A 17,083-nucleotide genomic window follows, 5' to 3' on the forward strand; every position below is an offset into this window, starting at 1 on the left:
AAAGAGGCCATTCGGCCAATCAAGTCTGAAGCAACCCTCTGAAGAGCATCCCCCTAACTGCCCCCGTTCCAGTAACCTTGCATTTACCATGGCTAATTGGCTGCACATCCCTGGACACTACGGTTAAATTTAGCACAGCAAGTCCACGTAACCTACACATCGTTGAACTTTGGGAGGAAACTGGAGCTCCCAGTGGAAACCCACACAAACACAGGGAGAATGTGCAAACTCCACACAGACAGTCATCCGAGGCTGGAATCGAACCCAAGTTCCTGGCACTGAGAGGCAGCACTGCAAATTTGCCATCAAAGTTTATCTTCTCCCTCTTTGTTGTATTTTTGGTTTTCATTCGTTAGTCTTTTTAAACTTTCTCAGTCCTCTGGCTTACTTCTAACCTTTGCTACTTTGCATGATTTTTTTTCTTGCAACTTGATGTTATCTGTAACTTTCTTGCTTATTTTTAAGACACAAGTAGATAAAATTTTGATAAGCACAGGAGTGACAGGTTAGCAAGAGGTTGGGAGGAATGTGGAGCAATCAGATTTTCCATGATATTATTGAATAGTGGAGCAGGTCCAAGTGGCCCATTTCTGCTCCATATATTCTTTTCATACATATTGATTTCTGTTCAGGCTACGAAGTCTGTCCTGGTGTTTGTGCCATACATGAGTTTACACTTGATCAGACAGACGGCATTGTTCGTCTTAGTATCTTCCTCCCACTACAATCAGAATGTGGTGGTCGTAAAACTCTAACAAGATCAGTTCACTTTCTACTTTTTCTACCAGAAAACTACATAATTGTTTTTATTCCCACTTAATGAAAAACAAGATTGTCAAATCTCAAAAATAAAGAACAAAGTGATAGAATCGTCATTGTCCGATCCTCCCATTCATGGGATAGTGAATGGTGAAAGACAGCTTTCCAACATTCTGCTGTACTTTGCTTTTGTGAAGAATGAAGAAAAGTCCTTGTACAGTTCTTCGAATGACCTGACCTGAACATGAACAAGTTGGTTTTGCAGCTATTGAAATTTCATGATGAATCAAATGACATTGGTATAAAAATGCTGAGGTGAAAACTTGGGAAGGAAACTTGGCAGGAATACCAACTGCTGAAGTTGCACGAATGGAGTCATCTGGAATTGTCACTTTGTGAAATAGATTTGAATTGTATCACAATTTATGCAATTTGCCTCTTTTTTCTGCACACTGTGAAGTTAAATTGATTAAATAAATTATGTTTAACAGATTTAATTGGTATCAATATTGATACAAGTGTTCTTTGAATCACGCTAATTATATTTACACAAAACCGGGCCATAGTGTTATCAATATTCTATCAAAGCCAATAAACATTTAGTCAAAATGTCAGCAAGCTATCCTATATTTATAAAATAGATATTAGTTACTTGCCATCTATTTGAAAGTAACCCGGTGAACTAATTGACTGGTAATATAATGCAGTGAGAGACACGCATGCAATTTAAGACCAGGAGTATCGGTCCCAGGGTGCCTGTTTCCATTTGTGTTTATACCAAGGTTTCCTAGCAACAAGAAAAGTACTTTGGTCTTTTGAATGAGATCAGAAACCAGAGTATTGAGTTTCTGCACCAAAGAAATTGTAGACACATTGCAGAATTCATGCTCTTGGTATTTATTCTGCAAGCACTTTTTGGTATCAGTGACTAAATTGCATTTTTGGAAAGTCTAGAGTTTATTGCATTTTCTTAAGAATAGAACTATTGTATTCTTGCAACAAGTTTTTATTTGAGAGATATCATTCAGGTAATGTATACTTGTTTTCAAGACTTTTACTCTTATGAGAGCAATATCTATGATTGAAAGCAAAATTGAAAATGGCTTCCAACCAGTTGTTAGTGAATCCACTTGTAAGTTTTGTAGTGCTATTCTGTAAGTAAAGAAACCTAACCTTCATTGCAGAGGATGAACTAAGGAATATAGTCTCTGGTCTTCAAACCCGAAGTGATTTTTTAGAGAAGAAGAATGTCACTGGACATGGAAAAACAGCGCATTAAGAAAGAAATTGAAAAATTGTTGTATGTATCAAATTGTTGTTTCCTCCTCTTAATGTTGTCTCTAATATATGTGCTTAAACAGCAACTTATGGATATGAAAGAGAGAAAAAATAATTTGAAGGCCAAACAGAGTGGTCAATGACTTCTGTTTTGTAAGCCTCAAAATGTTCTGGCAAGATCCCACAGGTGCCGAAAGCTTTCTGATGCTTAATAAAAGTGAACATTTTTCCTGGGTGAGATCTAAAATGATTGTTAACAAATCATATGACCATTGTGGGTATTACAGCTGAGTTTTCTCTTGCTGTGAGCCAATAACTTTATATGCATACACTTCCAGAGGCCATTGATAACAATCAGGATGGGACATTTGTATGCCTTATTAACTTGTAAATTCCATTCACTTTGAGACAGGGGCCTTGAGGTCAATTATCATTCCACAGTTATCAGTTAATAAGGCATAGACCAATAATCGAATGAAGAATCTCCTTCCTATATGGATTACAGTTATAGGCAGTGCTTTTACCTAGTCATTAATGCTCAATAATCTTTCATGGGGAGGAAACTGCACATAAAAGTTAAAGTGATCATCTGTCATACTTATGTAACCAGCATCTGTTTCTGTACAAAGGAAACATTACATTGGCACAAGACTTCGTGAAAACAGCTTTGATCCCACGGGAAAAATGGAGTCAGTGGAGTCAACCTACTTCAATGATTTGGTAAAGCTAATAACAAATTAGAGAATCACCATTAACTAGTTAGTCTGAAATAAATGTTAATTTGTTATGAATATTTGTTTAGCAGGAATTCACAACACAACATCTACTCAAAACACTTTTAATCATTTATAAAATGCAGGCATCAATACCCAGACAGTAATATTTGTGAAATACACCGAAAATATTTTTAACTACTTCATTTTAACTTCTTATATGGAACTATCTTGGGTTTACAACATAGTATTTATTCAAAGTTAATAGTAACTGAAATTGCTTGCTAAATTAATTTTGACTAACCAATATCTATTAACATTTACACGAGCAACTTCCCATTAAGATGTCGCAGAGTACTGAGTGAAAGAATTGTTTTATCAGTTATTAAAGGAGATGACAAAGTCAGTACTAATAATCATTTATGAATATAGTTAACAACATTTAAATTAGTGATTAGGGTTAACCGATAGACTAAATAACATTAAAAAGGCTGTTCAATTATAGCCAAGAAATTCAGCGTTAACTGCTTGCTAAAATTCACATAACAATTGTTGAAGTTAATTTGGGATTAGGCATCTTGGATATTGACAAGCTAACGCCATATATTTCACAGACATCCTTTCAAACAGATTTATGTCAAAATGCTTATAGTCAGCCACATGTCCAGAAGTGTGAACTATCTCATTCTTTTCGGTTGACATGGATGAAATAGTTTCTTTGTTTTCCACTGAGAGGATTGTGGCAGCTTGGATATATAGAGAACTCTGGTCTTTAATGTTATCCATTCATCCTGGAACATCTCCTGGCTAAATTTACTTTTTGTGCAGGTATCTGTCCTTGAACTAGCTGTCTTAAATCTTACTTCTGAATCCAGGAAAACTTGTACTTTATTGTGACACTCCTCTTAGCTTCCTAGGTCTTAGTAACAAGCTGAAGGCTGACCCAAATACCTTAATATGACCTTTAACAAGCCATCTCTGGATCTATAGTCTTGATAATTTGTCTTCTATCACAGCGCAGTAATTGTGAACCAACTTGAGGTTTAAGAGTTTTACTAGCATTTGTTATCAGCACAGAATTCCAAATTCTGGAAAAGCATAAGCAATATCTTTCCTATCTCAAGGCAATTTTCTTCAATGTAGACCTCTTTTCGCAATTACACAGACAATGTTACTGAAAGTCACTGAGGATAAATCTTGCCAGAAATTGACTGTGTCATTTTCATCATGTTTTGTGGAGGGTTTCCTCTCATGAGGCCCACACTATTTTCTTGCTAGATCATGTGACATTCACTTCATCAACTGAAAATTATTCTTCACGGTGTCCACTCATCTCATGCCAGCCCGATTCTCCCACTCACCGTTGGCGGAAGTACTTACCACTGCTGGGATATCTCAAGATTCCTGGCACCATAGTGAAAAGGCCACAGTGCACCCAGTTAAAAATGGGCAGCCCAGAGCCGCCCTGCATTGTTGGACACTTTTGTCCTGGACATGGCAGACAAGGGAAAATTGGCACTGTGGACTGGGACCTGGAGGAACTGGTGAAAAGGGCAATGCAGGGGAAAGATGTCCTCTTTGCCCAGGACTGACAGAGAAAGTCAAGACACCAGACCCTGCCATCCTGTTCCCTCAACTGGGTCAGTGGTCTCAACAATCCAAAAGAACATCTACTAGTGCCATAAGAAGGTGAATCACTTTCTCTGCACCACCAGAGTAAGTGCCACCACCTTCTCTCAGCTAACAAGGCCCTGCTTGCTAACTCACACTCACCTTCCGCCTCTGTTCATGCACTACCACTTTCACTATTACATGTGACATCTTCCCTACTCACTGTCACTCACTCAATTCCCCAACCCCACTGAAACTGCAAGCCCTCTGCGTTGCCTACTGAGTGCCTCAGGATGCCTCTCCACTAACATTTGTATCACCCAATTTCAACTCACTCAATCCCTCCCAATGCAGTTGGGCCCTTTCTGCCTCAGGCATGCAACTGCTTGGCTGCCTTCATGGACAACTTGGTGGCTGACTTGAAGATCCAGGTCTAACACTGTCAGTGCACAGACCTGCACTCCATTGCTCCAACCATTGGTGCTCAGCACCAACAGCAAAGCCACAGGAGGACAAGGGACCTTGAACTCACTTCAGGTGCCCCGTCCTCATAAGGATACAGGGTGGTGCCAGGAGGAGGAGAACCACACACAGGCTCCTCAGTAATGTCTTCTCCAGAGATGACTGGGCCTTCCACCTTCACCATACCTGCAACTCTCAACCCTCTGGGAGTTGAAGCTGGGGAGGGTGTACCTGTCTCTGGGCAGAGCATGCTCAATCCTTGAGGCATAAATGCACCAATTTTCCAAGACCATCAGGCTCTACTGGAGCAAAAGCGGAGAGTCCTGTGAAACACAGCAGCTCTGGCAGCGTCTGTGGAGGAAAACAGAGTAGATGTTTCGAGGCAGTGACCCTTTGTCAGAGCTGAAGGTAACTGGGGATGGGTGGCATGTATGCTGATGATATGGGAGGGGAGGAGGGTTGGGAGTGGGGATAATTCACAGAAACTGGGCACCCTGCAAAATGTAAGCATTGTAACTGCTCCCTGGATAGTGGGTGCATGCCTGTAGCAACTGTTGCCTGTGGTCACAAGCAAAATGGACATTGAGGGAGCAAAATGCTTTCCTGTTTAGGATCTGGCTGGATGATGCCATGGAAACTGTACCACCACCTCTAATCCAACCCAACCCACACCAGCATTGCTGGGGAATCTTCTCTGGCTTTCTTGTGAAAAGTTATTGAATGACAGGAAATGGCTGGCAGATAGCTGGTTTTATCTTTTACACATTAGTGGCCTTCAATTTGCAGTGAATATTTTCCTTCAATGCAATGGTTTTAACATACTGTTCGTGAAAAGCTTTGTTCAGTTTTGTTTCCCATTTCCCTTTTGGGGGTGTGTTTTCACCCTGTCTAAGTATTGAAGACATGCCTGGACTCATTTTTGCACTGCGCATTCACAGATATCCTGGTTTGTAGAAACTTTGCAGGAAAGTAATTGTTGCCAGCTTTCTTCTGATTCTTTTATCCAGTACCCTTTTTCTTTTGAGTGCACTTTTTCCCATTATTTCTGATGGCCATCTTAATTCCTCTCCCTTCCCATCTGTCTCGCTTCAGTGACCCCCGATTACAATCTCCTTGGACATCTCTCCACCGATCCAACTCCCATTGACATCCAGTCTTATCCTTACTGCACTTCACATTCAATTCCATTGCTGTTTCTCGATTGCCACAACACCATTTTTACCTAAAAGGATTGTGACTTTGGATACAATTCTAATGGGTTGGGGTTTTCATGACATGCCAATGAATGCAAAAGAGAAAGGTGCAGTGATCCACTTGAGAGTTTCCAAGAAATTAATACCAAATGTTTAACATGCCATCGAGGTGTGTTCCCCACCCTTCATATCCGGCTCCGAAATCCTCACTGTGTCTACAATCTTCTTATTCTTCTCTCTTCAAGTCAGTTTGCTCCTTCCATTCCCTAAATCAGGTGATTTGAGTTGAATTCTCTTTCTTTCCTTTGCAGCAACATACCTTTGTCTCAAACTTTTCTGTTGATCTCCCTTTTAATTGGACCTCAATTTAATACATTGTCACTTTTAAGCTGATCTCCCTTTCAAGTTCACATATGCTTGCCCACTCCACTCTGTTATTTGAGTGAGACATTGTGGCTGCCTCAATCAAGTTGGCTAGTGGGCACAGTCAGCCTTCAACCAAGACACTATATGTGGAAGCATGAGCTCCTCTAACTGTCAGCTTTGATGAGCTGCTCAACATGGTCAGCCTTCACTCAAGACATTAAGAAGCTGTGCCAAAATCTGCTCAGAGTCTGAAGGAGCCAAGTATTGTACTCACTAGCACTTAAAGGAAGCAGTCTACACCTTCAGTTACATATCAAATGCTAGAGTTGGAATTATGAACAAACATTTTTACCTAAAAGGATTGTGACTTTGGATGCAATTCTAATGGATTGGGGTTTTCATGACGTGCCAATGAATGCAAAAGAGAAAGGTGTGGTGATGCACTTGAGAGTTTCCAAGAAATTAATACCAAATGTTTAACCTGCCATCGAGAAACTGGCATCTTGCGTCCCGCCCAATTAATTTCCACTGCTCTCCTTTCTAAAATTTTGGGGTGGGCCCGGAAGATTCCACCCCACGCATGCTGCAATTAGTTCACTTATACTTGATAGAAAAAGCTAAAAGCAAAATGTGAACTGGTCATTAATTCAAATTACCATAGTATCGTTCATGCCACTGTGCCAGTAAATGGCATCAAATGTACAGAAAACTTCAGCATTCATTCAGTTAGTCACTTTTCTTGACCTGATGAATCATAAAAATGCTTTAAAATTATGTAATTATGTTTACCAAATTTTCATCTGTTAATCCTGTTCCATTCAGGTTTCCCAACATAGCTCCACTATTTCAGCTTTAGCTTCCCACATCTAGATCCATTCTATTACTATACAAGGATACCGTACCAATTTCTAGCCAAAAACAGCATGCAAATGCCAATAACAAAATTCTCAATTCGTTACTGTCACTCAAAATAAATGATGCTTGCTGAATTGGTTTGGAATTTATGGAGAGAACATACGTTGGCAAATGGACCAAATAGACTAGTCAATTTGTCAATCACAACATAAGCAGTCAAAGTTAGCATGAATTACTTGGCTTTTTTTAATATTTGAGCTTACTTTTCAGAATGGCAGAATTTGTGATTGTGCAATGCAAGTTTAATTTCTTGAGGTTTTGTTGTTTTTAAATATAACTTATAAAATCTTTAAAGTACACTCAGTCAGGTAACGAGGTTCTTCCAGCACAGGTGTTATAAATCAATAGTGAGGAGAGATATGTATAAAATATATTCAAAGGGTAGCTGTTTTATGGTCTGTTTTATGAGTGTAGTTGGAGTCAATGTTCACCGAACAAAGAAAAAAATTATTTAAGTGCTACTAAAATTGCTTTATGGTTAAATGACTGTTCAGCAATAATTATTCTAACGTGCACAGGTATAAACACAATACAGAAATGATCCTATTGAATAGATTAAACAAATTGAAAATGATCTTGTAAACTTTATTACAAAGGCACATTATGATTTGGCGATCAACGTTGCTTTGCTTTGGCTAAATGAAGAGGAAGATCGAGAAGTTCTGGAAAATGAAAAAATGTGAGTACTACCCGTCACCAATAAAGGACTGGTCAATAAATTGTATTTTGCAATAAGCCAAGAGGTACGATCTCAGCTGATGTTAATACTGGACAAGTTACATCGTAGGCTGATGTTAATACTGGACAAGTTATATCCTAGGGTGAAACCTGGGTTGATAAACCTTCATGATTCTTTTTAACCATGGAGGTCAATTATCGAACACATTGGCAAGAATCTGCAAGTGTACTTTTAACCCAGAATGAAATGTATCAAACAAGGAAGAAAACTACATTATACGAGGCAACATGTTTGGAAATATTTCAGTACACACACTAGGGAAAGGATTCCGACTCATCCTTCTATTGTAACAATATCCTTACAAACACCAAAACCTAGTGAAGATTCACCACTGACTCCTTGTGAAGGTTTCTTGCTCAGCCTGACACAGCTGCAACCAGTTTCATTCCAGTGAATGCTTTTCTTCAGCTGGTAGCTCTCCCTGATGCACCTAAAATAAACTGCAACCTAAACTCTCTACTGCTTTAACTTCCGAACAATCCTGAATTCGCTAAATCCATTTTTCCAACAATATTGTGGGATACTTTATGGGAGATTTTAATCCTCCTGCTTCCACTCTCTGGCACACACACACACACACACACACGGACACAGATCCATTTTTTAACATCTCGGAACAGTATATAACACAAACATATAAGATATTAGCACTGTTAGCAATCAGTGTGCTGCTTTTATTAAAATTACTATTCAGAGAAGCTTCTGGCTCCACAAAACAGTGCCTGTTAGAACTAGCAAGGATGGACTGGTTGAAATGATTCAAAATTGTTAGTCATGTAGCCAATGTAAATTTCTATTGTGTGAATAACTTGTTTACCTCAAAATGCAAATTATGTATTGTGCACTGACTCGACTTTCATTTTAATTGAAGTAATTCTGGGCTCTAAGATATTTTGTACAGTCTAATCAGCTGTTGAAATGTGTTAAACCTGCAGTGTATTAGCGGCAAAATATTGCACTTTTTATATATTCAATGCTGTAAATTATGTATCATTCTGGAAAAAAAAAATTGGAGGATGTTGTTAAGATATCTTGACTCATAAATTCACAGATATATACAGCACAGAAACAGATCCTTCGATCCAACTCGTTCATGCTGACCAGATAGCCTAAATTAATCTAGTCCCATTTGCCAACATTTGGCCCATATCCCTCAAAACCCTTCCTATCCCTATACCCATCTAGATGCCTTTTAAATGTTGTAATCATACCAACCTCCAACAATTCCTCTGGCAGCTCATTCCATACACGCTCCGCTGTCTGCATGAAAATTTTGCCCCTTAGGCCCCTTTTAAATCTTTCCTCTCACCTTAAACATGTGCCGTCTGGTTATGCAAGCTCACCCTGGGGAAAAGACCTTGCCTATTTACTCTATCCATGCCCCTCATGATTTTATAAACCTCAATATGGCCACCCCTCAGCCTCCGACACTCCAGGGAAAATAGCCCCACCCAATCAGCCTCTCCCCGTAGCTCAAACCTTCCAGCCCTGGCAACATTGTAATTGGTGCATTAGTTCAAATTTAATCTGAATATATAAATTAGATTAATTGAAACGTATTTAATGCAGGAGATGTGTTCTCCAAATTTTACTCCTTCCAAACCTCTCAGCATTTCTGTCTGTCAGTGCACAAACTTCATATGAAGACAGCAGAAGTCATACAATCGTTTTGTCACAGTTTACAGTGCAGAATACTACAATACAATTGTGAAATGCCACATATGTTTCTCAGTTACACCTAATTCTATTCCCATCTGTGTCTCTAGAGTAATTTCACACCGTGCTAGGTCGAAATACCCAAATAAAATGGAGCGAGAAGCAATGATACTCTCTTCCTTTGCTGGAATTCTAATGGCAAGTCAATTTCTAATGTATGAATGGATGTATAATACGTTTATTACAATGAGTAAAAGTGATATTTACGTGAAGAACACTAAAGCCATTTAAGGAATTCTTTCCTTCCTGGTGTCCCAGTCACCCAACTCTGTCATATCTATGATCTAACGTTGTCGAAAACAGAATCAGTTTGCTTGGATCAGATACTTTGCACTCGGTTTTTGTCTCTTATTCCTCAAGGGATCCATGTTTAAAATGTACAATATAAAAAGTGTAAGTTTTAGTCTTTCAATGCGCCTTCCATTGAATCACCAATTCAGGAACCCATTCTAAACAGGGTGTTAATATGCCTGATATCTTGGAAGTACATTATTCCTGCATCCTACAAGACTGGGGCAGATTAACCTTAAAAATGCAAGACACACTGAGGGTTGTGTCTTCCCATCTTGGGTTGTGATGGAATGGAGACAGGACGGCGCATAAAATTGCAGCTAAATGAAACGCCCGGAAGTTTCACCTCTGTTTCCAGCGCCTGCTGTTTTTGCATAGGTTTGTAAAGGATGTGGGTAGCAAATTGTCGCTGTTAAAGCTTCAGTTAAGCTCATCAATGCTGCGGAAAAGGCCCTCCATTTTAGACGTCTTGCAATTTTCCAGGAGATGATCAATAATCATGAGTCCTCAGCAATCATGTCCAGAAATGCATGCAAGATCCTTGGACAGCAGCTACCAAACCCAAGACCACTTCCATTAAGAAGGACAAGGGCAGCAGACACTTGGGAACACCATCTCCTACATGTTCACTCCAAGCCACTCACCATCCTGACTTGGAACTTTATCACTGATCCTTCACTGTTGCTGGGTCAAAATCCTGGAACTCCCTGCATAACACCGTTGTGAGACAACCAACGGCACATGGACTGCAGCAGTTCAAGAAGGCAGCTCACCAGCACCTACTCAAGGTCAACAAGGGATGGGCAATAAATGCTGGCCACATCCCATGAGTGAATAAGAGAAAAGTGAAGACATGCTAGCTGGTAAGGAAGGTCTTTGAAACTTTATTTGAATTGTTTGAATTGGATGAAAGGGCTCATGATATGTATTGAAAAGTTTCAGGAACTCAGCAAAGAAGTGTGGGAAGTCAGGGGTCCAGCCCCTGTTACTTTGGGCTAGGAACACAACCAGAAACATTGGGAGATGACTAATACCTTGGCTACTAGGACATCACCTGGCTAACAAGAGGAGGCATCCCGAAAATTGACTTACACCAGTACAAATAGAAGCCATTGAGGCATTGCAGCAGCAGCATGCATAGCTAGGAAGGGTCATTGAGCATCAAGCGTTCACAACTGGGGTACCATAGCCACGAAGGGAAACAGATAATTCAGAGTACAGGATCTATTGAAACAGATGATACTATCTGACCATGAAAAAAAGCCAGCATGGAAAGTTGGGGACTGTGACTCTCCAAGAAGATGGTCACAGACATCTCCGCCCTCATCAATAGGGAATGCACGCCTCACTCCATTAATGACCAGGCGCTGACAATAACAATCAAGGAAACTGCACCTTGAATTTCTTTGCCTCTGGATCATCTCAGGGCTTAGCTGGGGACCTGTGTGATATTTTGTATTTACCTGCAGACAAGTGCATCAAAATGGTCACAGAGACCCTTTTTTGTCAAGGCTATGGTTGACACAAAATTCCTCACCAATGGAATCTCCCAGAACAGGATGGCACTTTGATTTGCTGCAACCACCAGATCCTTACCAGTGCATGGCATTATTGACCATAACCAGATAGCATAGGGCACCCCTTGATAAAGGAACTTGGAAGGTCAGTAATCTCCCTGCAAGCTGTAGTCAACATTTGTCAGCAAACCCGACGCCTGCCATAAATTGCAACTGACTTCATGAGTTTTAGAAAGACATGAATGCCAAGCCTTTTATTGAGCCCTCTCCAGAAATCAGCCCGTCTCCACTTCTGGGTCGTGTCTGCTGGAGTGCATGGCTGTCCTATCTTCAGGCTAGATGAGGCTCTGGATACCACATAAATGCACTTTGTGGCAGGCTGTAGAAGGGGGTAGGTTCACGAGGCAGGGTCAGTCTCACCTCCCAATTTCCATCGCCAGGGAGAAAGTCCAGCTCTGGGAAGAAGGTATGTGAAAACAGATCTTATGATCCCACGATGCCACTAAAACATCCTCCTAGATTATCAATAACGCCTCTCAAATTCCACCCTTATGTACTGACTGATCAATGCAGGGAACAGAAGGGTGAACCCTGTAGCCTAACCAGAATCAACCTGGAGACGACAAAATCATTCATCTGGAACAAAGGAAGGACCCAAAGCATAGAACGCAATGACACCCAAAAATTAACCAAAAAAAGTATATCATGTTTACATATGATAAATCAAAATGAATTTAAAAGAAGAGCAAAAGTTAGGGAATTGACAAATTGGAGCCCCATCCAGAAACAAAAGCAAGTTTTGCAATAGTAATAGAGAATGTAAATACAAAACTGCAGTTGTGCCTGAAAGTCGCAATGACAAGAAATTCTGGAGAAACTTAGCAGGTCTGATAACACTCGGGGAGAGAAGAACAAAGTTAATATTTTGAATCTAGTAGGACTCTGACTACGTCAATAAACATGATAATTTTCATGGACAAAATACACTGGATGCTGGAAATAGAATACAACATAATAGAATAGAATAGAATATCTACAATTGTCACGAGTTATCCATTGTAGAAGTACAGTGAAAACTTTTACAATGTCTGCCTCTTATAGCACCATTTTAGGTACAAGTACCTAGATACAAATCTTGGATACAACAGAGGAATAAAAAGTAGTTAGATTACTTTACAGAGTTTAAAAAAAAAGCTAGAAATAAGACATTGTTAAGCAAATGACATTATAGTCAGGTAAAAAATTTCAAACAAACATTAAATTCCAGCCAAGTGCAGGGCCTCCGCATGTGATCTGACCGCCCGCACCAGATCCCAGTCCAACAGCCATTCCCATTCCACATCAAGCTTCCAGACCACTCTGTACTGGCACTCAGCAGCTCCAAGGTAAGTTCCAGAACTGCCTCCCCACGTCGGTTGCTACCTGAGACTTGCTGCCCGCACACTGCTCCAGGACTCGCTGTCCACGCAGTGCTCCAGGACTCGCTGTCCGTGTGCTGCTCCGGGACTCGCTGTCCGCGCATTGCTCCGGGACTCGCTGTCCACGCATTGCTCCGGGACTCGCTGTCCGTGTGCTGCTCTGGGACTCGCTGTCCGTGCACTGCTCTGGGACTCGCTGTCCGCGCATTGCTCTGGGACTCGCTTTCCGCACACTGCTCCAGCACTTGCTGTCCGCGCACTGCTCCGGGGCTCGCTGTCCATGCACAGCTCCGGGACTTGCTGTCCACACACTGCTCCGGGACTCGCTGTCCGTGCACAGCTCCGGGACTTGCTGTCCACACACTGCTCCGGACTCGCTGTCCGCACACTGCTCCGGGACTCGCTGTCCGCGCATTGCTCCGGGACTCACTATCCGTGCACTGCTCCGGGACTCGCTGTCCGTGCACTGCTCTGGGACTCGCTGTCCGTGCACAGCTGTGGGACATGCTGTCCATGTGCTACTCGAGGACTCACTGTCAGTGCACTGCTCTAGGACTCGCTGCCCATGTTGTGCCCTGTGACTCGCTACCCACGCTCTGCTCTGGGACTCAGTACCCACACTCTGCTCCAGGACCCACTACCCGCGCTCTGCTGCAGGACATGCTGTCGGTGCATGGCTCCGGGACTCTCTGTCCACACACAGCTCCGGGAATCGCTGTCTGTGCATGGCTCCGGGACTCTTTATCCACGCACTGCTTTGGGACATACTATCTGTGCCGCTGCGGGACCTGCTGCTCCCATGGTCTGTTCCGGGACTCGCTACCCATGCTGCTCCAGGATCCGCTGCCCATGTTCTGCTGCTGGACATGCTGCCCGTGTGCTGCTCTGGGACTCGTTACCCGCACTCTGCTTTGGGACTCACTACCCCGCTATGCTCCGGGACTCGCTATCTGCGCTGCTCCAGGACCCGTTACTCACACTCTGCTCTTGGACTCAGTCCCCACGCTCTGCTCTGGGACTCACTGCCCACGCACTGCTCCAGGACTCACTATTTGCACTCTTCCAGGATCTGCTGCCCACAGTCTGCTCCGGGACTTGCTGCCCATGTGCTGCTCTGGGACTTGCTGCCCACACTCTGGTCCAGGACTTGCTGCCTGCATGCTGCTCCGGGAGTCACTCCCTGCGCCTGCCGCTTCTCCAGGATTTGCCTCTGGAGCTGAGTTAAAAAAAAAGAGAGGGAAGAAAAAGAAAAATGAAAAAGAAAAGATGGAGCAGAGGATCTCCAGCAGGAGCATCTTACTGTGCTCCAGCTTGCCAGAAATAGGAAATAAAAATAGAAAATTCTGGAAAAGCTCAGCAGGTTTGGTAGCTTCTGTGAGAGAGATAAACAGAGTTAATGTTTTTGATCGTGGAGTTTGAGAAATTTCAAAATGTAATAGCTTTTATGAAGGGTGGAGGGAGTGAGTAAAGAGCAAAATGAGAAATATTAAATGAAATGAGTTGGTTGGTACAGCCAAAGAAAGTAAATAAACTAAAATGGATTCACTAGGGGTGTAAATGACAGGGTAATGAATAGCTGCAGCCCAGCAGCAAAAATGAGAAAAACAAGATTAAGGTCAATACGTGCAGAGAAATGCAAACAAAATTGGGAGTGAGGAATGGCAGACAGAGATTACGATCCAACTCCAAAAAGACGTAAAATGCCTAACGTACTGTTCTTCAAACTTACTTTGTTGAACAGTGCATGTGGATTGAGGACAGGGATATCAGCATGAGAACAGAGTAGAAAATTAAAATGTGAGGCCACTGAAAGTCCAGTGTCTTGCTTGCAGACTGAATTGAGTTTATTTGCAATGCAGTCACCTAATCTGTATTTAGTTTCACCATCCTAGAGAAGCCCATATTGTGAACAGTGAAGACTGTATACTAACATTGAAAGAGGTACACGTAAACCAATGCTTCACCTGAGAAGAGTGTGTGGGGTCTTGGACTGTGAGGAGAGAGGGCATAAAAGGGTCAGGTGGTATATTTATTATGTACCTGTGGAATTTAATGCTGACCCCAACCTTTACAAAGAGGGTACTTGTGACCATTGTGAAGTTCTGTATAACAGTCATATTGGACTCAAAATATTAACTGTGTTTCTCTCTTCACAGCTGCTGCCAGGCCTGCTGAGTTTCTTCAGAACTGTCTGTTTTTACTTCAGATCGCCAGCATCTGCAGTATTTTGCTTTTAGTTATATCCAATCTACTGATTGTGGTGTCAAAAGAGACTTATAACAAGGTAACCTCTTACATTTGGTAGGCCAAAACTTGAGTATTACGAGAAAAAGACATTTTGTCAACACTTTTTTGCCTTGCACTCACTACCTACAAATTGTCCTGATGAGTGCAAGATGAAAAGCATTGACTAGTTGTTTCTTTTAACAGTAATGCTCAAGAAAACTTTGTGTATTGGATTGAAAGATTTACTTTTGTAAGCAACACAAAAAGAGGACCAATTACTATAGCCAGAGAGTGGGCCTTCCAACTAGAGCACTTGTCTTGGAATTGTAAAATTTACATATGTTTGAACTCAAAGATTTTACAGGTAAGACTTGCTAGTTCTTGGCTGATCTGTTAATCGAGTTTTTAATCATGGGAATACCAGGAAGTAAAGATGGGAATGTCTTATCATTGATTAAAGATGCAGATTGCTTGAAAAGTCTATTATTTTGCGTCAGCCCAAACACTTGACAAAGCATTTGTAAAACATCAAGATGGGATAAAATGCCAAAAGCCTAATATGAGCAACCGATAATCAGTTTGTTAATAATAATAATCATTTTCTTTGGAAATTCAGTTTTACTATCAATTACAGGAAGTGGGTGTGCCATTCATTTATTTACCATTATTGCAATTAAAACATTTTCAGGAATCAATATTTCCAATATCTGTAAATCATAACTGTCAATTATTTTAAAATATGAAATAAGTGGCATGCATAGAAATAATTAATCTTTAGTTGAGTCCAAGCATGCCGTGATTTTAATAGTTATACTTTTTTGTCATTCTGGAATGCTTCCTTTTAAAAGATTCAGCAACTTTTTTTTAATCTGTTTTCAGAGCAGTCTCCCACTAGAAGACATTCTAAAGATTTACAGATATAAGCCCTCAATTACTCAGTTCTGTAAGACAGTTACGGTAAGATATCTTGTAGAGAGATAAAGACAAGGGTGACTAATTTGGGAGAAATTCATTCTTGGCTATTCAATAGATCTTCAAATATGCTTGATTTGTTTGTTGTTGGAATTTACTTGTCTTTTAAGTCATGAAATTTATATTAAAATGGCACTCATTGTGATGATCAGTACACTTTGAACTTTTAGAAACAGAGTCATAGTTCTAGGAAAAAATGTTTTGTGATGTTTTTCTCCCTATGTTCACGTGTGCAACTTCAAAGATGCACATCACTTTTTAATGTTGCCACTAGGTTGCACCCTTTGACCACAGAAGAAATCATCCTTTGCTGCAGTTAGCTCAAGTTGTGGAGGTGCCGGTGTGAGGCTGGGGTGGACAAAGTCAGAAGTCACACAACACCAGGTTGTAGTCCAACAGGTTTACTTGGATTCACACTAGCAGTGAGATCAAGGGCACGGAGATCATACAACTGGTGTGAGTGGAATGTCAGATGATAAGTGTCTGCAGGTGACCAAGAGTGTTAGACGGGGTGTAAGGTGGTTATAAAGTCAATGTCAGTGCTGTGCTGTCATGACCATCAGGCAAAGCCATGGAATATACAAAAGGTGACATCTCAGGTCAGACACTGATTTGTAGGTGTGGGGCTTTGTTCAGAATTTGTCTCAGAGTTTTAATGTGGAATCAGGCTGGTTTTATTCTGAAAAGTGTAATTTATAAGATGCCACAATGACTGTCTATGACTACAAATTGTGTGATTTTTGACGAAGTAGAATGTATCTTCAAATAAACAACAATCTTGGATGAAATTATTCCCTCCATAGACTTTTACGTGTGTGTGTGTGTGTGTGTGTGTGTGTGTGTGTGTGTGTGTGTGTGTGTGTGTGTGTGTGTGTGTGTGTGTGTGTGTGTGTGTGTGTGTGTGTGT

At 41.2% G+C, this 17,083-nt stretch overlaps 1 protein-coding gene across 1 annotated transcript in view; it reads left to right on the plus strand.

Moving 5' to 3' along the window:
• The first annotated feature begins 2,018 nt into the window (after positions 1–2,018).
• Positions 2,019–17,083, plus strand: part of LOC109916099 (uncharacterized protein C2orf80) — a 22,558-nt gene continuing 7,493 nt past the window's right edge. The window contains exons 1-5 of the mRNA XM_020515808.2: positions 2,019–2,059; positions 2,667–2,757; positions 7,894–7,976; positions 9,803–9,890; positions 16,084–16,161. Of these exons, the coding sequence (XP_020371397.2) occupies positions 2,019–2,059; positions 2,667–2,757; positions 7,894–7,976; positions 9,803–9,890; positions 16,084–16,161 (381 nt within the window). The remainder of the gene's footprint in view (positions 2,060–2,666; positions 2,758–7,893; positions 7,977–9,802; positions 9,891–16,083; positions 16,162–17,083) is intronic.

Source organism: Rhincodon typus, chromosome 7 (genome assembly GCF_021869965.1).
Source record: "Rhincodon typus isolate 14 chromosome 7, sRhiTyp1.1, whole genome shotgun sequence".
Taxonomy (NCBI): Eukaryota; Metazoa; Chordata; class Chondrichthyes; order Orectolobiformes; family Rhincodontidae; genus Rhincodon; species Rhincodon typus.